General features: G+C 43.7%; 1 protein-coding gene across 2 annotated transcripts in view; it reads left to right on the top strand.

Annotated features, from left to right (window-relative positions):
* Window positions 1-24,409, top strand: part of NEK6 (NIMA related kinase 6) — a 157,280-nt gene that overhangs the window by 60,982 nt on the left and 71,889 nt on the right. For both annotated transcript variants that reach the window (XM_038745818.1, XM_038745817.1), the window contains one exon: window positions 7,321-7,447. In XM_038745818.1, the coding sequence (XP_038601746.1) occupies window positions 7,355-7,447 (93 nt within the window). In that variant the 5' untranslated portion in view covers window positions 7,321-7,354. The remainder of the gene's footprint in view (window positions 1-7,320; window positions 7,448-24,409) is intronic.

Here is a 24,409-nt window from a genome sequence, read left to right as displayed (position 1 = left end):
TTAATATGTACCCCAAATTTAACAGGTGTTCTACTATGCTTAATCGAAAGTGTAAACTGGATAAAAACCCTTATCCTCTTGTAGCAACTCCCAAGGACTGCTGTACTTGACACTTTTGTGAAATAGTACTATTCGTCTACCATTGATGTTCATGTAATGGTGGCAGTCTGTGATGGTGAGAGCCCAGGAAAGCAGAGCCTGTTTTGTTTTTTAGCAAGGCAATCAATTGAATTTAACGCTTACTGTGTGCAGAACACTGTACTAAATTCTTGGGAGAGTATAGTACATGTTCCCTGTCCACAATGAGCTTACATTCTAGAGGAAGGGACCAACATTAATGTAAAGAAATAATTTGTAGGTATGTACCTGGGTGCTGTGGGGCTGTAGGTGACCCGTTTGGTGTCATAGGTGTTGTAATATGACCTAGTTCAATGCCCTTTTCAAAGCCAAAGTTTTCTTACTTTTTCCACATATAGCTATTACAAAGAAACATGTAGCCAAACCCAAATTCTCCATGTAGTGAAGATTTTCACTATTTGTGGCAGCTATAATGTTCCAAGCTGCTAATTGCTCTGTTTGATCCCGCTTTAGGAATGAGCTTGTCTCTTACTGTTTAGAGTACTGCAAACTGGGATATTCTTAGGGAAGACTGCACTTTCTGTGGTCTGCTGATGGGTGGGACCTTTTCAGATTCAGGAACCATTTTTTTTTCTTTGTATTCCCACAAAAATAATTCAGGTGACCTTTTTAATCTGTTTCTAAAAGCATGTTACTTTGCCTTTTTTGAGCCTGTGTTTTGAATGGGGTCATTTCTAAGAAAATGGACAAGACTTCTAGAGGAAGTTGGAATTATGGTCAACGATCAGTCATATTTATTGAGTGCTTATTATGTTCAGAGCACAGTACTAAGCACTTGGGAGAGTACAGTACAACAGAATTAGCAGACAAGTTCCCTGCCCATAATGAGCTTGCATTCTATAGAGGGAGACAGACATTAATGGGAATAAATAATTTATAATATAAAATTTAAAGATATATACATAAGTGCTGTGGGGTTAGGGATGGAGCGTATATTAAATGTTCGAAGGTCACAGATTGAAGTGCTTAGGTGACATTGAAGGGAGAGCGAAACAGAGAAAAGGGGGCTTAATCAGGGAAGGCCTCTTGGAGGAGATGAGACCTATGGTGGAGAGAGTGCTTATATGGTCTGGCATATATGGAGGGGGAAGGAGTTCCAGGCTAGGGGAGGATGTGGGAAAAGGGTCGGCGGTGAGATAGATGAGATCGGGGCACCGTGTGTTAAATGGTGCTAGAGGATCAGAGTGTGTGGGCTAGGCTGTGGTAAGAGATTAGTGAGGTGATGTAGAATAAGGCAAGCTGATTGAGTGCTTTAAAATCAATGGTAAGGAGTTGACGAGGAGATGGATGGGTAGCTATTGGAGGTTCTTGAGGAGTAGGGAGAAATTAACTGAATGTTTTTGTTGATAAATTATCCGTTCAGTAGAGTGAAATATGGATTGGAGTAGGGAGAGACAGAAGGTCAGCCAGGGAGCAGATGTAATAGTCAAGGCGGGTAGTAGTAGTCATCCCCTTCTCTTCAACACGCTATCCAACCTTGGCTTCACAGACTCCGTCCTCTCCTGGTTCTTCTCTTATCTCTCCGGCCGTTCGTTCTCAGTCTCCTTTGCAGGCTCCTCCTCCCTCTCCGATCCCCATACTGTAGGTGTTCCTCAAGGGTCAGTTCTTGGTGCCCTTCTGTTCTCTACACTGACTCCCGTGGTGAACTCATTCGCTCCTACGGCTTCAACTATCATGTCTATGCTGATGACACCCAAATCTACATCTCTCCCCCTGCTCTCTCTCCGTCTCTTCAGGCTCATGTCTCCTCCTGCCTTCAGGACATCTCCATCTGGATATCTGCCCACCATCTAAAACTCAATATGTCCAAGACTGAACTCCTTATTGTCCCTCCCAAACCCTGCCCTCTCCCTGACTTTCCCATCACTGTAGATGACACTACCATCCTTCCCGTCTCACAAGCCCGCAACCTTGGTGTCATCCTCGACTCTGCTCTCTTGTTCACCCCTCACATCCAATCCGTCACCAAAACCTGCCGATCTCACCTCCGCATCATTGCCAAGATCCGCCCCTTCCTCTCCATCCAAACCGCTACCTTGCTGGATCCATCTCTCATCCTCTCCCAACTGGATTACTGCATCAGCCTCCTCTCTGATCTCCCATTCTCCTGTCTCTCCGCACTTCAGTCTATACTTCACGCTGCTGCCTGGATCATCTTTGTGCAGAAACGCTCTGGGCATGTTACTCCCCTCCTCAATAATCTCCAGTGGCTACCAGTCAATCTATGCATTAGGCAAAAACTCCTCACTCTCGGCTTCAAGGCTGTCCATCACCTCGCCCCCTCCTACCTCACCTCCCTTCTTTCCTTTTACAGCCCAGCCCGCACCCTCCGCTTGTCTGCCGCTAATCTCCTCACTGTGCCTCGTTCTCGCCTGTCCCGCCATCAACCCCCAGCCCACGTCCTCCTCCTGGCCTGGAATGCCTTCCCTCCGCACATCCGCCAAGCTAGCTCTCTTCCTCCTTTCAAAGCCCTACTGAGAGCTCACCTCCTCCAGGAGGCCTTCCAAGGCTGAGCCCCCTCCTTCCTCTCCCCCTCCCCATCGCCCCTGCCCTATCCTCTTCCCCTCCCCACAGCACCTATATATATGTTTTTACCGATTTATTACTCTATTTTACTTGTACATATTTACTATTCTATTTATTTTATTTTGTTAATGATGTGCATCTAGCTTTACTTCTATTAATGCTGATGACTTGACACCTGTGTACATGTTTTGTTTTGTTGTCTGTCTCCTCCTTCTAGACTGTGAGCCCATTGTTGGGTAGGGACCGTCTCTATGTGTTGCCAACGTGTAGTTCCCAAGCGCTTAGTACAGTGCTCTGCACACCGTAAGCGCTCAATAAATGCGATTGAATGAATGAAGGTGGGATAAAATAAGTGCTTGGATTAGTGTGGTGCAGTTGGGATAGAGAGGAAAGGGCAGATTTTATTAATGTTTTGAAGGTAGAACCGACGTGATTTGGTGACAGGTTGAATATGTGGATGGGATGAGAGAGATGAGTCAAGAACAATCCCAAGGTTATGGGCTCGTGAGGTAGAGAGGATAATGGTGTTGTCTACAGTGATGGAAAAGGCAAGGGGAGGACAGGGTTTGGGTGGGAAGTTAAGGGGTTCAGTTTTGGACATGTTACAATTTTGGACATGTGACCAGGTTACAAGCCTCAAGGATACAAAGCTTTGCACATCATTACTCAGTTAAATATGGCAGATTTTTCTCTATGATGATAGATGATTCTCTTGATGATCTGGGTGCATGTGGGAACTTGTCCAAGAGGAAGGGTCTTCCTGGGATAGATTTGAGAAATAATTTTGTCAAAAAATCTTGAAGGTAGTGAGCGTGGGTCTTTTTTCATTCTGAGTTATTTTTCACAAAAGGGACTCCCCACTAGTAAGTGCTTACTTTAATATAATTATGATATAAATTTTCAATTGACCTGCTAACCAAAAAGATGTTGCTTAAGATGTTTTCTGGCCAGACTCCATTGATGTAGTTAATAACACTGATAAGAACTTTGGGAGGTAATCCCCCCTACCTATATTTCTTCTTGTCATGTAGCAGTTTCTCACAGATGCTTTACAAATTGTAACTGGAGAAAGGAAAATGTTGTTTTCCAATTAGAAGAAGAGGTTTCACTGGGAATTTGTGGCGGACATTTAAATCTAGAACTTGAGTGGACACACCAGTCTGCTAGGTCAGAGGGATCCCTGGTTGTTTGGAACCTCCCTATGGGGTTGGATAGAGGAGCAGCTTGCCCAGTGGATAGAGCATGGACCCGACAGTCAGAAAGGCCTGGGTTCTAATCCCAGCTCCGCCACTTGTCGGCTGGGTGACCTTGGGCATGTTACTTCTCTGAGCCTCAGTTACCTCATCTGTAAAATGAGGATCAAGACTGTGAGTCTTATATGGGACAGGGACTGCGTCCAACCCGCTTTGTGTGTATCCACCCCAGTGCTTAGAACAGTGCCTGGCGCATAGTAAGCCCTTAAAAAATGCCTCAGTTATTATTATAGGGAGAATTGGTCTGGGCGACTGGCAGGTAAGACTGAAATACTACTAATTTCAGTTGGATGGACAGGCCTGTGTCTGGGGGCTCTGGTCAACTCAGAGGAGGATCTTGAGGTGGTAGTTCAAAAAGCATTAATCTTGTCAAGGAGGTGGCGAAAGCACTGAGCTAGGTTGGAAGTAGATGTGACTTCTCTTTAGAGAACTGATATATGTGGTCCAGTTGTCTTGTGGCCTGAAAGGGTGGATAGAAGCATTGTGGCCTAGTAGAAAAGGCATGGGAGTGTGGGAGTCCCAAGACCAAGGTTTAACTCCCAGCTCTACCATTGGATGGCTGTGTGACATGACCTTGGATAAGTCACTTAGTACATTACTCTATACCCAGTAAGCACTCAATAAATATGATTGGTGGACTGATTGACTCAATGGTTTTAAACAATTCACTTCACTTCTGCAGTATCTTCACCTTTAAAAGGAGCCTAAGAGTACAGAGGGGAAAGTAGTGAGGGAGTTTGGGAGGGGAAGAGAGCCAACCAATGGGGATTGGGGAGCTTGGATAGAGGACAGTAATCAGAAAGGCTGCTGGGTAAGAGAGAGGAGCTCTGCTTCTCTCTACCCCTCCCTGCTTATCAATCAGTTAGTGGTGTTTATTGAGCACGTACCTTGTGCAGAGCACTGTACTAAATGCTTGGGAGAGTACAATGCAACAGAATTGGTGGACACATTCCCTGATAAGGGAGGGCCCTGATCTCTCTCTAGGCTTTCACAGAGGCCCAGTTGCTCCAAAGAATTGTACTGCTCCTCTGGAGAAGGCATGTTGCAGAATTTCTGATAACCAGTCAATATCTGTCTGGTTTTGTACAGTAGAGGTGCAGAACATTTTTTTCTAAAATCTTTCACTGGTAGAAATGCAAACTCAAACCCCACTTTGAAGAGTGTAGTGTTAACTGTACTCAGATGGTTAAAGAAATAGCTTCTGATGCTGGAACATGCAGAGGAATTTGATCTTTCCAAACAGGGCTTTGTTAATTTTAGGTTATGTTCTGAATTCTGAAATTGCCCAGCGGCAGTGACGTTTCGGGATTAACGTTTTGGCACCGATGCCAATACTGTTGGATGGAATTTCAGGGCAGTTTTATGGCAATAACATTTCTGGCTATTTGAAATGCAAATTGTTTTAATTTGCATTTTGACTCATAATTTCACTGTTATGACTAGTGGGCTACAGAACTGGGTCTGTGTGGGATGAAGGGAAATTTTCTATTTAAAACAAAGGGGCAGTCCCACAGATGAGGTTTGTAGGAAGTAGGTTGCAGAGCAGAAGCTTTTGCTGCTGACTGATGGAATAACTTATCAGAAGCTGCTGCTTTGTTGGCAGTTGTAATACCCTTTCTTCTTTCTCTCTTTGCTGTGCAATTTCCATAGGAACCACTGCTGAGCCACTATCTCCAGTAAATGCTGTAGGAAAAATGGGACAAACTTATCTGCAGTGCTATTCTTTTGGTGTGTTTGTTCCTGGGTCAGATCTTTGATCTCAGTGTACATTATAATGATTCTTCTAGCTCTGGTCCCCTCTAACCCCCAACTCAATATGTGAGCATTTTTTTCATTATTGAATCGTTACTTTTCAAACTGCCCTTAACTGAGCAGCAAAAGTGTCATGGTTTTCATCAGTCTATCTCAGAATTGACGATCCTCCCCCCACCCCCACCCCCACCAAAAAAAAAATATTTCTCCCAATTCTCAGATATGACATTCCACTACTACTATATTCATCCCTGTTGTAGCCCTCAAAGGTATATTCCTGGCTGTTTCCATTTTACAGGTGCCTAGAAAGAACAGCCTAACTAGGCCAAGGGATAAGTCACTGGCAAAAGCTCTCCAGCCTGTAGTTTATTTCTTTGAGACAAGCTTTGTTTCCCTATTTTATGAAATGTTGTGAGCAGGGAATGTGTCTGCCAACTCTGTTATGGTGTATTCTCCCAAGCACTTAGCACAGTGTTCTGCACACAGTCAGTGTTCAATAAATGCCATTGATTGATATAAGTAATATGAGCAATATAACAATTACCCCCCTTCAAAGCCCTATAAATGGCTCACTTCTTCCAGGAGGTCTTCCCAGACTAATCCTCCCTTTTCCTCATTTCCCCCACACACACCTTTCCCAGACTCACTCCCTTTATAATAATAATAATAATAATGATGGTATTTGTTAAGCGCTTACTATGTGCAAAGCACCGTTCTAAGCGCTTGGGGGATACAAGGTGACCAGGTTGTCCCACATGGGGCTCACAGTCTTTATCAATTTTATAGATGAGGGAACTGAGGCACAGAGAAGTTAAGTGGCTTGCTCAAGGTCAAACAGCTGATAAGTGGCAGAGTTGGAATTCGAACCCATGACCTCTGACTCCCAAGCCCATGCTCTTTCCACTGAGCCCACGCTCCTTCTCTACTGAGCCACGCTACCTTTGCTCTACCTCCTTCCCCGCCCAGATACCTTGCTATGGCCCCCAGGAGGGAAGGAGAAGGACTCTTTTCTTCTGCTGGTGAATCCAACTAATAAGGAAAGGGTCAGGGTTGCCTCTGACCAGCCACATGAAGTGCTGTGGTCTTGCATCCCTGAATAGAGTAGTTCCGACCCACTGCCCTACCCCCTCCCTTCCCTTCCTTACCCACTTTTAACAATGACAATAATAATAATTGTAGTATTTAAGTGCTTACTATGTACCAGGCACTGTATTGAGCACTGGGGTAGATACAAGATAATCAGGTTGGGCATAGTAACTGTCCCACATGAGGTTCACAGTCTCAATCCCCAGATGGGGTAACTGAGGCACAGGAAAGTACAATGACTTGACCAAGACCACAGAGCAGACTGGGTTGTAATCCTGGCTCTGCCAGTTGTCTGCTGTGTGACCATGGGCAAATCACTTCACTTCTCTGAGCCTCAGTTACCTCATCTGTAAAATGGGGATCGAGACATATGGGACCAGGACTATGTCCAAACTTGTAGCTATCCCACTGCTTAGTACAGTTCCTGGCTCATAGTAAGTACTTAATAACTAACATTTTTAAAAAATTACAGATGATTGACAACTCTGACATAGGGGCACTTAATTAGAGTCTTTGATCCAGAAAAAAGATTCTTCTGAAATGACTGGTTTCCTTTTCTTTGAAGCAACGTGTTCTATTGTGGAGACTGGTATGATACCATGGAAGGACAACATAACCATCCACATCATCTAGCAGAGCAGAACAACCCCCTTTGCAAAATCCCAGGACAGGAGTATCAACATGACCCGCAGGTAAACATATTTCATTTCATTTTGTATTTTAGTCTGTGTGTTTGATTAAACAACTGAAATGGTAATTTTATCAATTTTGCTGTTTAAGCCTCCCTTTTGGAAGGTTAAACAGTGAAATGCTCTTTCCTATTTAATGTAGAAAATACTGCCAGTATTTTTTAAGTCCTGGTTCCTAGGGGATTAGAAATACGTTAACTTTTCTGTTTACTTCTTTGTTCATACACCAGTCCTGGTGCTAGCAGGAATATGTTGGAAAACTCCTCTTAGACAGTCCAGTGGGGTTGAGGGGGAATATATTTTTGACTTCTTTTAAATTCTCAACTGGCACATTTTTTTTGTTACTTTGATATTCATTCCTTTTTAAGTACTTTGATATTTACTTTTTTTTCCCCAAGTAGTGTGAGGTTTTGGTGTAGGAAAGGCAGATGAAGATGAAAGAGCTGAAACTCTGTTCACCAATATTAAAAGCTGTCCCCCTTTTAATCTGACTTGTTTTCAGAGATTTACCCCCTCCCAGTGTCATTGTCATTTCAGCACAAGTTCAGGTGGGGTTTGACCAGGAACCTTTTTTTATGATGCTTATGGTGGGTTCAAAAAATCTTTACCTTTATCTTAAAGCAAATATTTTGCAATTAGGTTTTTAAATCATGGAGTTTTTTCTCTGCTGCTCTGATTTTCTCAAAGAAAGTGACAAACAGGGTGGTGAGGATTTTACTTGAAGAGACACGATTTTCTGAAGCTAGTGCTCCAAAAAAAATTCACCTTTTTTCTTATTGCTATTGTAGATATGGGAGCCCATCTCTCTTCTCTCTGCCTTTTTGCCAAAGACTTGTTGTGAGAGGAAGGATAAGATCATGATGCTGCCTCTGACTCCTTCCATTCTCTTTATTTGGACAGTGAATTTTGTTTTTAGACTTCATATGGGGGTATTCCCTTCCACTCCCCTACCTTTAAGCAGAAAAGGATGTGGAGTTTCTGATTTTCTTTCTCTTCTGTCATTGAGATTAGGCAGAATTTTGAGTGGAAATTCTGCTTACAGCGAACATTACTAGGTTGAAGTATGGGGATTTTTTTCCGTTTTTGTTTTTAACTGAATAATTTGTTAGAAAAATCAGTAGCAAAAGAAAGATATGAGACTTGTAAAAACAGTGTAGGTAGTGACACGTATGCATGCTTTTTTATTGCCACCTTGAAAAGCAGTCTGTGGAATAGGGCCTTCCTACATAATGTGGCAATTTGTCAAATTAAGTCATTTAATAATAATTGAACCCCCTTGATTAATCTACTAGAATTAGCCAGTTGCATTTTGAGCAATTAAGGTTAATTACTGCCTCATTTGGCAGGATAGAGTCCCTGTAATTATTTCATGAACGAGATTAGGAAGTGTTTTTAGGCAGTAGATATGTTCATGGCATCTTCTAGCACATGTTCGAATTTGTAATGACATAGTTAAGTGTAATTAGTAACTAATACTGTATGTTTTGCTGTTACACTGATGCTGGGCAGCCTCATTTCACCAAGTGGCCATTATTGAGCAGAAACACCCCCAATTCCAGCAGCATCTGGGTGATATTAATAGATGCCTCTGAGTGAGATCGTTTTTCTGGGGACGATCCAGATTAGAAGGGAGGGGAGGCCATTGTTTCTTTTTCTTCTTGTTTTTCTAAGCACCTCTGTGGAAAAAATAAACATCAAACCCCAAGGAGGAGCGAAGCTTTTTGATACCTAAAGATTTAATCATTTATTGAATGTCTACTATGTACAGAACATTGAACTAAGTGCCCGGAAGAGGACAGTTGAAGTTGAAACATAAACCTTGCCCACAAGAAGTGTATAATTCAGTGGACTAATACATCTCTAAAGAGATGTTGGAGGTTTCTACCAACGGTTATATTGTACTCTCCCAAGTGCCTTGTACAGTGCTGTGCACATAAGTGAATGCTCAATGAACACCACTGATTGATTAAGCTACCATGGGGAGGCAACTCCAAAATAAATGTAAAGAGCTTCACTTTTTTATAGAATGGTATTACTACTGATGCTTTCTCTTTGGTGTCTTTACTTTTCGGGGAGGTATAGGAATACTTTTTGTTCAAGCACTTAGCACAGTGCTTTGCGCACAACACTCAATAAATGCCATTGATTCAACCCCAGAAAAACCACATACATTATTTTACAATATGCAAGCCCTCAAAGTATGGAATTTGAATAATCAAATCAATCAGTGGTATTTATTACACACTTATTGTGTGCAGAGCACTGTATTATGTGTCAGTTATGTTGTTATATTGTACTCTCCCAAGTACTAAGCACTTGGGAAAGTACATTGTAATTATATAGTTGGTAGACATGTTCCCTGCCCACAATGAGCTCAAGGTCTAGAAGGCTCAGGGATAAACCACTCACAGTAACATCAGGGTGTCCTGCCTCAGGTATGACAGCCTCACATTCTCTTCTCAAATAGTTTATGCCTACACCCATTTGGGGCAGCTGTTGATTTGTAATTAGTGCTAAGGCTAAAGAGAACAAAAATGGGCTAACAAAAGAGAGATCTGTTTCACTTTTGACAGCAAAAGCCTAGGATTGAGTGGTTCTTCAAAAGGGGAGCCACCAGATCCAACTATAGGAGAATAGTAATAATAATGTTGATATTTAAGTGCTTACTATGTGCCAAGCACTGTTCTAAGCATTGGGGGAGATACAAGTTGATCAGGTTGTCCCACGTGGGGCACACAGTCTTAATCCCCATTTTACAGATGAGGGAACTGAGGTGCAGAGAAGTTAAATGACTTGCCCAAGGTCACACAGCAGACACAGGTATTTATTATAATACCAGTATAATACCAGTATTATAATACCAGTCAGTGGTATTTATTGAGATCAGTCAGTGGTATTTATTGAGTGCTTACTGGGTGCAGAGCACTGTACTAAGCGCTTGGGAAAATACAGTACAACAAAGTTGGTAGATGCAATCCCTGCCCACAGTGAGTTTACTGGCTATAAAAGAGCTTACAGTCCACACAAATGAGTTGCACCTCAGCCCTCGTTCCTGGATCATTTCTGGGCACTCTGCTGACTAGAGTTAAAGAGATGGGATTTTCCTTGGCATGATGGGTGGCTTCTCCCCACCCAACCAAAGTTTACTTGTAGCTCTAATTCTCTGAGTAACTGTTCCCTCACCCTAATCACACTTCCCCCCACCCCTCCCTGAACATCTGTTTATGGTGCTTTCCTTTTTTCACCCTTGTACTTGGATTTGCACCTTTTATTCACCTCTCCCACAGCACTTATGTACATATCTGTAATTTATTTATATTTATATCTGTCTCCCCCTCTAGACTGAAAGCTCATTATGGGCAGGGAAATGTCTACCAACTCTGTTATATTGTATTCTCTCAAGCACTTAGCACAGTGCTGTGCAAGCAGTAAGTGCTCAGTAAATATGATTGATGAACTGATTAATCCTTGGTGGCCTGGCCAGCAACCCACAGGGGACACGAAGCATCCTGAGCACTCCAGTCAGAGAGATTCTCAAACCATGAGATCATTTCTGCTCAGTGGAAAAAAAATATATATAATGGCAGCTGTGATCCTAAAATATGAAAGATGTTTTTGTTCTCATGCAGCTTCCAGAGCTCCTTATCTTGTGGAGATTTTCTGGTCTTAGCCCTGGTTAGCATATATCATCTCCCATCTCAACTCCTGATGGCATCATCCTCTTCTCTGACCTCCCTTGCCTCTGCCCAATCCGGTGAACACTGCACTCTGCTGTCTGGATCATTTTTCTAAAGTTTCTTTTTGCACTTTAGTACTTCCATTGGTTGTCCATCCATCTCTGCATCAAGCAGAAGCTCTTCACCATCAGATTCAAGTCACTTGTCTCTCTCCCCGCGACTTAACCTTACTTATCTCCCACTACTACCCAGCCCACACAACTTAATCACTGTCCCTCGCTCTCCCCTCTCCTGCCATTAACTTCTTTCCCGCACACTCTCATGCCTGGTACTTTCTCCCCTTACATATCCAAAAGACCAGCAACTCTCCCTATCTTCGGAGTTGTGCTAAAATCATATCTTCTTCATGAATCCTTCCTTGACTAAGCTCGTGTCCCCATCCCACCACCTCACCCATGTAGTGGATAGAGCACGGGCCTGGGAGTAAGAAGATCATGGCTTCTAATCCCAGCTCCGCCACTTGTCTGCTGTGTGACCTTGGTCAAGTCACTTCACTTCTCTGGGCCTCAATTACCTCATCTGTGAAATGGGGATTGAGACTGTGAGCCTCACGTGGAACAGGGACTGTGTCCAACCCGATTTGCTTGTATCCACCACAGTGCTTAGTATAGTGCCTGGCACGTAGTAAGCACTTAACAAATACCATATTATTACTTAGTCTCGTCCTCTAAGCACTTAAGTACTCACCCCACAGCACTTATGTTCATATTCTTCTACCAGGCTACTTCCCTCACCTGTCGTTTATTTTAATGTGTGTCTCACCCACTTGACTGTAATCTCCTTTAGGGCAAAGGTCGTGTCTACTAACTATCATATCCATCAGTCAATCCTATATTTTGAGCAGTTATTGTATGCAGAGCACTGTATTAAGCACTTGGGAGAATACAATATAACCGAGTTGGTTAGACCCATTCCCTGCCCAGAAGGAGTTTAAAGTCTAAAAGGGGAGACTGACATTAATATAAGTAAATTATGAATATGTGCATAATTGCTGTGTGGTTGAGTGGAATGAATAAAGGGTGCAAGCCCAAGTGAAAAGGCGATACAGAAGAGAGTGGGAGAAGAGGAAATGAGGATTTATTTGGGGAAGATTTTTTGGAGAAAGTTTGATTTCAGTAAAGTTTTGAAAGTGGGAAAGAGTGATGGTTTGTCAGATATGAAGGGGAAGGGAGTTCCAGGACGGAGACAGGACATGGGCAAGGGGTCAGTGAGTAAATTTGCATTAGTGTGTGGGCTGGGTTGTAGTAGGGAATCGGAGGGTTAAGATAGGAGGGGGCAAGGTGTTTAAAGCTAATGGTAAGGAGTTACTGTTTGTTGTGGTGGTCCCAAACAGTACAGTGCTCTGCACAAAGTTGAGTGCTCAATAAATACTACGGATTGAATATGTGAGAAATTCTTAGGAGTTAGAACTTTCAACTCCCGAATGTCTCACTAAAGCCAAGGTAGGAAAGAAAATCTTAGAACAGATTCAGTCTCAGCATACTCTCATTGCAAATCCGGACCCTCCTCCAGAAGGACAAAATGCATTTTAGTCATTTGATGTAATGGCGAAGCAAACATAAGTGTTGTATTTGATTATGCTCTCCCTGTGCTTTGCAGTCATACTGCTACAGAATTGTCTTGCCAATTCTAGTTCTTCAGATATTGAAAGCATGAAGACAGTGCATTTGTTATCCGTTTTTCTCTCTGCATTCCTCTCGAGGGTCTGAGCTTACATAGAGAATAAATTGAGGAGTGAAAAATCCCTATTTTTCTGAGAAAATCAAAATTTACCTAGTTATGATTTATTTTTTGAGATACCTACAGATTCCTAAGGAAAGCACTATAAAATTCCTTATGGGCGAAAAATTTTCCTCCTGCCATGGTTTGTAGCTCAGAACCATCCATATCTTCATGGTTTATTTAGAATTTGACTTAAGAGAATCTGTCATTAATCATAAGGAATAAGATAAGAAGTTGCCTGATAGGGTAAGTGGAATAAATATTCTTTGTCCCTGGAACCAGGCTCCTGTGGATATTTCAAGTCAAAAAAAGGCTGCCTAAAATATCCAGCTAATTCAGATCAAAATTTGTCTCCTGGACCTGAATCATCTGGATAAGTTCTGTGCATGGACAGCCACTGGGACATATTTTTATATATAAATATACACATACATGTGTCAGCTTCCACATATTCAATAGCAGATGTCTTTAAAGGTGAAATTAGTTTACAGTAAATGTCATTCTGATGAAGTATGCATTTTAAAAGCATAGAAACAGTTGCCTTAAAATTAATGATGCATTACAAATATCAGAAAAAAAAGCTATACAGCATAAAGATAATTAAAATTCAGGTCAGAAGTCTGAGTTAGGCTAAATTTTTTAATGAGACTTCAGAAAATTAATTGGGTGAATGCATTTTATTCTTTTAAAATTTACTTTTAGGCTTCTTCAAAAAAGTACTTGTTACTGTACATTGTCATGGTTCAAGAATATATTAACTACTGATTAGCTTGTTTAGAGTGTGTTTAAACTCACTTTAAGAAAAGAATTCTTAGTGCCCTCTCGGTTTCTGCCAGGATAAAATGACAAGGAATCCCTAGTTGGAGTGCCAAGGTGACCCCTCAGAGACCAATCGTCTCTCCTACACTGCAATGTTTTCATCTCTGGATTTCATTTGTGAATCTCCTGTTATAAAACCATCTCATTTCCCCAGTTTGTAACCTCTCGGACAGCAGTTTTTGTCAGAATGAATTTTGTCTCATGCCGTTATGGCTTCAAACCATTTATTCTTCTCCCTTTTAAAAAATTAATTTGGTGCTTGTGACAAGCGCTGTCAGCTATCCTGGAGCCCAATTCTTCTGTGCCCACAGCTTTTCTCCACTCATACCCACTCGATGCTAAATCTCCATGAGTCTTTGATTCTTCCGAAAGTGTCCATCTACCCCTTTTCAGTCCCCTTCCCCTCTCTCCAAGTCCCCCACCTCCCTCATGCCCTGTAGCTTTTTTTTAATTGTAAGTGGAGAAAGGCTGGATGCTTTGTTTCACGGGCTGATCATATTTTTTTGAAGTTGGGGGGGAATGGGCTAGAAGATGGGAGACATCTTTTCTGCTCCCCAGTTTCCTTCAGGCTTTTGCAAGAACTCACGGGCTGTTTTCTTTGCAGTCTGGGCCTCTGAGTGACTATGGCTGACAACCATTATCCGCAGGTAAACGAGCGGTTGAGATTCCTTTCAGCCCCAAGACTACTGCCTCTAGTATTCCTCTGGAGGATGCTTACAATTTGAGCCCTGAGTATTAGAGCCACATACGCCTTTTCTCATCATCCTGCTCACAATCATTTCCATGTCAGAATTTCCCATTGCATTAACTAAGATAATTTTCTAATAGGCAGTATTCAAAAATGGATTGTACTAATCAGTAAGGAAGCTTATTGTTGTGGCTTATACCTGACCTGAACGTGCTCTTTGCTTCGTGCCATAATCTAACATCCCCTCCTTCGCTGTTATGAAAGCTCCATTACTTTAATTAGGTCAGATGGGTTGTGATAGCAAATGCAAATCTAGGTCATTGCATATGTAAATGTGCAGCTGTAGTCTTGGAGAATGCCAGAACATATCAGCTGAGGTGTCCACTAATCACCCACCATTGACTCCAGCATAGCAAACAGACTTGCTAACCAGATTGCAAGGGGTTCAGAGCATGCACCACCCATTGTAATCCAAGCAGCTTTGTTTATCTTGTAGGAGGACAAGACATTGGAGGCTTTTCCTTGCTTTAGTTAAAACCTTTGAATGGGCCATTACTGAAACAAAATGTTTAAAAACATTTCTTTTCCATCCCTTCTCTATAAGCTTCCTCCTGCTGCTCCATTGCAAGACATAGGCAGGTCCCGGAAATGGCTCCACTGAAATGAGATTAACTGTGAGGAAAACAATTGTTTCATATGCAAAAGTCATCCATTAAACTAAATAACCCGGTGCTACTCTCACTTCTTGGTGGGTTTGTATGGGTCTTCACAGTGAATCCTGAATTTTGTGGGCATGCTCTGAAGAAAATGAGTGAAAGCTGTGAGCTTCCAGGACTGGAAATTCACATCCTAGCCCTGCCTCCCTTTTATTTAGTTGGGTTTCCCCATTGGTTAGTCAGGACCAGTGGACCAGCCCATTAGCTGAGGTAGTGGGAGAAAGAACTAATAAAAACTATTAGCTCTGTGAAAATAAAATGCCTGTATACTTGTCGGCAGCCCTTGATTTATAGCAGCCCTCGGCTTCTGTTGGCTTAGAACACGAGTGACTTCAGGGGTTCAGCCAGCCTTCATATTCCAGGGTATTTTTGACACCTCACTGCCAGGCCCTCCCAAAGCAGCATTTCTACAATGATAAAGCCCAGTTCTTTCCATTGGAGTCCTGAGAGAATTTTGCAGCTTATGAACAGAGCCGTAATTCAGTGGAAGAAGTGTATATTTCTTAGACTTCTGTGCTTACCAGAGTAATTTACTGAAGGAAAACTCTACTAAGAAGATATGATCGGAGGGTGAAAATGCTGGGTATTGGTGTCTCACCACTCAGACCTCTTTCATTGAGATTAAGGACTGCGGCTCAAGTCCAGCTTTACTGAAATGGAAGCCTAAAGCCTTTCCTTGAAAATGTTTGGACTAAGACCAAAATGATTCAAAAATCACATTTTTCAACAGATTGCATGTTGTTTTTTTGTACAGAAAACAGTTTCCTTATCTTCTTGAAGTAGCCTGCTCTATCAATTTTTGACAAATCAATAAGAATTGCATCAGTGAGAGTGTGGCATACAAGAATCAGAAAGTAGCTCTTTCATTGTGCTCTGCATTGCTCAGACCCCGATTAAAAGATTACATCCAGTTTTGATGTCCATGCTTTAAAAAGGATGTAGAAGACCTGGAGAAGGTTCCTAGAACATGTCTACCAACTCTGTTGTACTCTCCCAAGTGCTTAGTACAGTGCCCTGCACAAAGTAAAAGCTCAGTAAATAATAATAATAATAATGATGGTATGTGTTAAGTGCAAGCATTGTTTTAAGCGCTGGTGTGTGTGTGTGGGGGGAGGATACAAGGTAATCAGGTTGTCCCACGTGGGGCTCACAGTCTTAATCCCCATTTTGCAGAGGAGGGAATTGAGGCCCAGAGAAGTTGGGTGGCTTGCCTAGGGTCATACAGCTGACAAGTGGTGGAGCCAGGATTATAACCCATCACCTCTGACTCCCAAGCCTTTGCTCTTACCACTGAGCCATGCTGCTTCTATAGCATTGATGATGACAGAGAACAAGAGGATTAAAGGCCTGGAAAATTAATTCTCTGAGGAAAAGTAAAAGGAATCGGGGTTATTTAGTGTAGAGAAGAGGAGGCTGAAGAAAACTAAACTCTCTTCAAGTTAATGAAGGTTTTGTTATGTTCTGGGAAGACACTGATCACTTCTAAATGTCCACCAAGCACTGAACAAGAAGAAATAGGCTTGAATTAAAACAGAAAAGGTTTTTATTGAAATAAGGAAGGAACGTCTTCATTATCAGGAGTGTGTGCTTACGTCCATCCCCATCCTTCCTGGCCTTGGTACTCGAATTAGTTTTCCCAACTGTAAGGGTAGTATTGAAAGGTCAGGCCCAGAATCCCCACCACATTATGCACACCCAAAGATTGCCCCATGTCGTGCTGGTGCATTTGTTGCTTTCAGCTCCTGGTGTTGTATTTCATTTTGCCTCAACAGCCTGTTGAAACCTTTGCTTGAAAAGATCTGCTCCCTTCTCATTGGCATTGCTGGTCTTTATGCCACAGTTGCCTCCCAGTTATCAACTGTCCAAATTATTGCTTTCCTTTGTCCTTACTCTTATAAAGTTTCTTTTGCCCCTCCCCCATTTTTGTTACCCAATTCACCATCCATTTGCATATCCTGCTATTATCCATTGTTCTCTCTCAGTGAAGATGTGTTGGTGAAGTGAGCATAGCTTCAGTCCTAGGAAACTGACTTTGTTTCAGTACTTTTGTGGTTTGTGATCTAGTCTTGGCACACGATGTGGATTCATGGCCCACAAGTGATAATGATGGAATTACTAATGTAGTTGGATATGGTGCAGTTGGCAGACGTGTGGATCTCCACCTTCAAGAAGGTTTGGCAGGGGTATAGCTCTGTAGACCATCAATCCATCTAATGTCTAATTCTGTGCTGCCACCATGCTTCCTCTGACAGTTTCCAAAGGGATCTGCTGGCTTTCTTGATTCAGTTTGGTTTTCTACTTCCTTTCCTATCATGGCATCGCTGGCCAGCGTGCTGCCTAGGTAACAGAATTTTGTTTCAGTGTTTAGCTCCGTGTGGCCAGTAAAGATCTTTCTGATGTGTAGTGTTGTTCCAGTGCAGGTGGATCCATCATTTGCTTCTTCAGAGTTAGCCTCAGTTTGTAGCCTGGCTGATTCAGCAACATGATTTACAGTCATTTGATGCCTCTTAGGCTGTATGTCCCTCAGGCACAGTCATCCTCGTCTAGCACGAGGACTTTTGATAGTGTCATAGCCCATTCGGTTGGAGAAGTTTCCCAGAGGAGTGAAATTATGTTTTAATGTCTCTGGCCAGGTCCCTTTTTGCAGCCTCCAGCAATATGGCCTAGTGGATAGAGCATGGGCCTGGAAGTTGGAAATATCTGGGTTCTAATCCTGGCTCCACCACTTGTCTGCTGTGTGACTCCGGGCAAGTCTCTTAGCTTCTCTGGGTCTCAGTTACCTCCTCTGTAAAATGGAAATTAAGACTGTGAGCCCCATGTAGGACATGGACTATGTCCAACCTGATTAGCTTGTATCTACCTTAGTGCTTAGAACAGTACCTGGCACATAGTAAGCGTTTTACAAATACCGTTAAAAAAATGAGGGTGAGCCTACAGTGCAGCCCTGCTTTACCCCATTCGCAGTCAGGGTTGGATTAGACAGATCACCACAGCTGTGCCATGACCGGTCATGCCAGACAGTCTCAGAATCTTAATGAACTGCTTAGGACAGCCAAAATTTATTAAACAATTTCCAGGGTCCAGGTGATAAAACACTGGCATAGGCTTCTGAGAAAGATTGTGGAGTTGCCACCCCTGGAGATCATTAAGGAAAGGAAACACCCGTCTGTTCTGGATGGCTTAGTTATTCATCTGGCTGGAGGCAGGAGAGTAGACAAGATCAGTCAATCAATCACAACATTTATTAAGTGCTTACAATGGGTGAAGCACACAATATTAAGCTCTGGGGAGAATCCATGAACACTGGTACCAACCTGATCCCTGACCCAGAAGGGGTTGCCATTCTAAAGTGGAGGAAAGCAGTTATTGGGGGAAAAAGAGAACAGACTAAGATAATCAACAGTAAAAATTACAGAGGACTCCTAGGTTGGGCAGATAGTCCTGTACCAATCAGTCAATCAGTAGTATTTATTGTGTGCTTACTGGTTGCAGAGCACGATACTAAGTGCTTGGGAGAGTACAATGTAACAGAGTTGGTAGACACTTTCCCCACCCACAATGAGCTCGCTTCTGTTCTTCACTGTTCCAGTCCGGATCGCCTTGGTCAAAACTCTCCACAACCATCCCACTCTTCCAGAGGTTTATTTTGTAGAGGCTTCACAAGACAGGAAGACGAGAGGAGGGAGTTTGCCTCAGTTTTGGGGTGGGGCTGAGGGGGAGGGATTCCAATGGCATGAAATTCTGAGCTGTTTGCATCCAGTTGATCTCTCAAGGGCCTACTGCGCATTTTAATCCTGTGGTTCTGAGAAATATGCACTATGTCAGGCACCCAGTGAATTCACTTCATCTGCCTGTTGCATTGGGGTTATCTCGCCCATCTCCAGCACCACTGCCCAACTCCCCAGCAGGCTGAGGGACCAGACTGCTGTCTGCTCTTCCATCGGCCCCAGTAGTGCCCACAGCCAATTTTAGTAAGCACCCTGCTGCCCCTGGCCCGGAGCTTGTGTTGTCAGTTATCTTCAGTGTGTCTGTTATCTTTCCTGGGCTCCTGCTTCCCAAGTGGTGAGTCCAGCTTGGCCGGCCCATTCCCAGCACTACTCCTCCTGATGGTGGTAGTGGTCAGTGGCATCTGGGCAGGGAAGGGGCACAAGAGCTCCGATGGCCCAGTCTTGCAGCCCGGTAATTACTTCAAGGCCCCCGTGTCCTATTGATAGGTTGTGAACCGTGGAACTACCATTTTGGCTCTCTCTCTGGACCCCTCCCTACTCCGAAGGGCAGAGCAGGCTAGCTATAGCTGTCCATCCTGCCCAAAAAATGCTGGGTGTGAAGCTAAGGTGGGAAGTGGCATAGCTTAGTGGATCGAGCACTGGCCTCAGGGTCAGAAGGACCTGTTCTAATCCCGGCTACGCCACATGTCTGCTGTGTGACCTTGGGCAAGTCACTTGGCTTCTCTGGGCCTCAGTTACCCCTTCTGTAAAATGGGGATTAAGAGTATGAGCCCCATTTGGGACAGGGGCTGTATCCAGTTTGATTGATTTGTCTACCCCAGTGCTTAGAACAGTGCTTGGCACATAGTGTTTAACAAATACTACTGTTGTTGTTATTATTATTATTATTATTATCATCACTATTATTATTAATAAGGTTGAGCCAATGGGGAGCAGTCAGCCCCTTTTTTCCACCTCATACCCTTCCGGATATCCTTTTGCACACATCCTTTCTTGCCAAGCTCATGTGTTCCTATGCCTTTGGCTACCACCTCTTTGCGCCTGACCCCCAAACTTCTCTCCCTAGCCCTGATCTCTCACCTCCTGTGAAGTGTCACATTCCCTCTTGCCTCCAAGACGATTCCACTTGGGTGTCCAGCCTGGATCTGCAGTGACCGAAGCCCAGGCCTGGGGATGGACCCTCTAGTGGGGTCATTTTCACAGCTCACAGGGCAGATGAAGTGGTACTATGTAGCCCCACCAGCCAGAATGGTGGCAAGGAGGGGAGGAAGCTGAGCATGGCCTTGGGTTGCCACACCCTCTCAGCCAGGTTGCCGGGGCCAAATGGCCTTTGGTGGGAGGTGGGCAGATCATCTTGGGGAGCAGGAGTCCACCAGGTCCCCCGCCAAAAGTCAAGTGGCCTTTCCCGATGGGCCTCTCCCCCTTGCTCCCTCTCCACACTTTGCCCTATGACTTGCTCTCCTGAAAATGAAAGCTTCTGTGGGGCAGAGAGTTTATGGGAGGAAGAGGAGTGGCAAAAGAGCTCCCCACCTCCCCAAGTAGTAGTGACACCTTACAGCACATTGGGCAGCACTCCAGTCAGTAACACATGCATGCTTGCAGGCACATGAGTAAAATAATAATGAATAATAATGAAAATAATTATGGTATTTGTTAAACGCTTACTATGTGCCAGGCACTGAACTAAGCGCTGGGGTGGATATAAACAAAGCAGGTTGGACACAGTCCCTGTCCTACGTGGGGCTCACAGTTTCAATCCCTGTTTTACAGATGAGGTAACTGAGGCATGGAGAAGTGAAGCGACTTGCCCCAGGTCACACAGCAGACAAGTGGCAGAGTCGGGATTAGAACCCATGACCTATAGATTCCCAGGCCCATGCTCTATCCACTTCAGGCACGAGTCACCTCTGGTCTGGCCTCTTAGACTCTGCATTTTGTGTCCAGGTGGGGCGGCCAGAGTTTATGAGGGGGTGAGGGGCACTCCCTATAGCCAATCCTAGGAGCCAGCTGGAGCCAATCTGTCTTTTGTCTGGGGGGAGTTCTGAGAGGGAACAGGAGGACTCCCACCAAGAATGAGTGGCATTCCTGCCTCTTCTTCCCCCTCTCACCGTGCCCCTTTTTATGGTATTTGTTAATTGCTTACTATATGCCAGGCACTGTACTAAGTGCTGGGATAAATACAAGCTAATTAGGAAGGACACAGTCCCTGTTCCACATGGGGCTCACAGGCAATTCTCATTTTACAGATGAGGTAACTGAGGCACAGAGAAGTGAAGCGACTTGCCCAAGGTGACACAGCAGACAAGCGATGGAGTCTGGAATTAGAACCCAGGTCCTTTTGACTCCCAGTCCCATACTAGGCCACGCTGCTTCCCCCTCCTCTGGCTTGCTTTTCTGAAGTTAAATTGGCAGTAGGGAATCCTCTTCTCCCAGTCATAGGTACACTCCAATGAGTAAAAACTCACAGGAGTACATGCGTGAGTCACCTCTGCCCCATGTCCTATTTTCCATTTCACCTAATCCCTCAGCTGCCTCTTAAGCACCAAACCCATACTGTCTACTTAAGGATTTACCCCAACTAAGAAATCACCCAGATTCCTCCCTGAAGCACTTACATGGATAGGAGGGGACATGAGCTAGGGATTAGCACCCTCCAGCCCCTAGGTCTGACTGAGTCCCCTTTTTCCTCTCCTCCTCCCCCTCCCCACAGCACTTGTATATATTTGTACAGATTTATTACCCTATATATTTTACTTGTACATATTTACTACTCTGTTTATTTTGTTAATGATGTGCATATAGCTTTAATTTTATTTGTTCTGATGCTTTTGACATGCATCTGTATGCCTTGTTTTGTTGTCTGTCTCCCCCTTCTAGACCGTGAGCCCGTTGTTGGGTAGGAACCATCTCTATGTGTTGCCAGCTTGTACTTCCAAAGCGCTTAGTACAGTGCTCTGCACACAGTAAGCGCTCAATAAATACGATTGAATGAATGAATGAATGAGAAAGAGACTGAGTTTGCTGAAGTTTTACAGAAACAACAAACTGGCCTCTTAAACGGCAAGTGCCCCCCCCCCCCCCCAAAAGTCTCAGACATTAGCTCAGGCTGCCTTGTGGCGGCCTCAAGGGGAAGGACATTCTCGTCACAATATCCCAAACAGCGGCCCTGTTGGTAAGGTCAAGAGGGGGTAAGCATGAGGCACTGGGCTGAAGTCCTGCTATCCTGTGTGGTAATCTGGCCCGGCCAAAAAGTATATCTAAAACTGAACTCCTCAGTATGTATAAAACCAAACTCCTCTTCTTTCCTCCTAAATCCTCTCCTCCACCAAACTTCCATATTACAGGTGACAACACAGCCATACTCCCTGTCTCTGAAGCCCACTACCGTGGAATATCCTTGACCTCTTGGTTTTTGTCAACTCATACATTGTCTGTTGCCAAATTCTGTAGGTTTTTCCCACATTACATTTCCGGGACCCTCCTTTTCCTGTAAATCCAATGGCTTCTACCCATCCAGGTCTTTGTCATATCCAGGGGAAGCAGTGTAGTCTAGTGGAAAGAGCATGAGCCTGGGAGTCAGAGGATGTGAGTTCTAATCCCAGCTCCACCAGATGTCTGGACAAGTCACTTCACTTCTCTGTGCATCAGTTACTTCATCTGTAAAGTGGGAATAAGATTGTGAACCCCATGTGGGACAGGGACTGTGTCCGACCTGATTAGCTTCTATCCACCCCAATGCTTAGAACAGAGCTTAGCACATAGTAAGCGTTTAACAAATGCTACAATTATTATTATTATTATTATATCCTGACTAGACTACTGGATCTACCTCCGTATTGACATCCCCACATCCAGTCTTAGTCCTCTCCAGGCCATACTTCAACTCTGCTGCCTGGATCTCATTGTGGGCAGGGAATGTGTTGTTATATTGTACTCTGCTGAGTGCTTAGTACAGTGTTGGGAGTGTGTGTTGGGGGGCGAGAGGGTGTCTTCTGGGCTTTTCTGTCAAGGAAAGCATTTCTACTCATTTCTACTTTTTTGCTAACTTTCGCCTGTGATTGCTTTCTAAAGGCATTCCTGCCCGTGGAAAAAAAATCTAGAAATGTTCTCAACTGGTTGTCATCTTGTAATCCAGCACTCACGTGCCAATATGGGGTTTCAGGGTGCAATCCGACTGAGCCCAGGCCCAAGCCGTTCACTGGGGTATCTATTATATGTTGCCAACTTGTACTTCCCAAGTGCTTAGTACAGTGCTCTGCACACAATAAGCGCTCAATAGATACGATTGAATGAATGAATGAATGCTTTGCACACAGTAAGTGCTCAATAAATAAGATTGAATGACTGAATCATTTTTATAGAACACCATTCTGCACACATTTCCTCAGTCCTCAAAAGCCTCCAGTAGTTACCCATTCCTCTCAATCAGAAACACATATCAGTCATATTGAGTGCTTACTCCTCACCATCAGTTGTAATCAATCAATGGTATTTATTGAATGCTTACTATAATAATAATTATGGTATTTGTGAAGCGCTTACTATGTGCCACGAACTGTTCTACGCACTGTGGTAGATACAAGGTCCCATGTGGGGCTCCCAGTCTTAATCCCCATTTTGCAGATAAGGTAACTGAGGCACAGAGAAGTTAAGTGACTTGCCCAAGGTGACACAGCAGACAAGTGGAGGAGCCTGGATTAGAACCCATGTCCCCTCACTCCCAAGCTCATGCTCTTTCCACTAAGCCACACTGCTTCTTGTCTGCAGGGCATTATACTAAGTGCTTAGGGGAGAACTTCTAGACTGTGAGCCCATTATTGGGTAGGGACCATCTCTATGTGTTCCCGATTTGTACTTCCAAGCGCTTAGTAGAGTGCTCTGTACACAGTAAGAGCTTAATAAATACGATTGAATGAAATGAATGAGTACAGTGCAACAGAATTAGCAGACACATTCCCTGCCCATAATTAGCTTAATCAGCTTTCACCTCTCACTTGCTGACCTTGCACTACACTCAGCCCACACACTCTGCTCCTCTAATGCCAGTGTACTCATTGTACCTGAGTCTTGTCTAAGCCACCACGGATCCCTTGTCCATGTCTTTCCTCTTGCTAGGAATTCCCTCCTGCTTCATGTCTACCAGTCCACCACTCTCCCCACCTTCAAAACCCTCCTAAAATTACATATTCTTTAAGAGGCCTTCCCTAAGTCCTCATTTCCCCTATTCCCCCTCCCCTCTATGTCAACTAAGAACTTGGCTGTGTACCCCATAAGCACTTTGAAACTCACCTCAGCTCCACAACACTTATGTAAATGTCCATATACTCTACTGTTTTCCCAAACCATAATTTATTTTAATGTCTGTCTCCACCTGTAGACTATAAGCTCTTTGTGGGAAGGAATCACATCTACCAACTGTATTATGTTGCACTTTCCCAAGTGCTTAGTAGAGTGCATGCTCAAGTACTACTGATTGATTACTTTGTGCAGAGCATTGTACTAAATATTTGGGAGAGAACGTTACAATTGGTAGACAGGATGCCTGCCTTCAAACA

Source organism: Tachyglossus aculeatus, chromosome 4, assembly GCF_015852505.1.
Source record: "Tachyglossus aculeatus isolate mTacAcu1 chromosome 4, mTacAcu1.pri, whole genome shotgun sequence".
Taxonomy (NCBI): Eukaryota; Metazoa; Chordata; class Mammalia; order Monotremata; family Tachyglossidae; genus Tachyglossus; species Tachyglossus aculeatus.
This window is presented reverse-complemented; position numbering and strand designations above follow the sequence as displayed.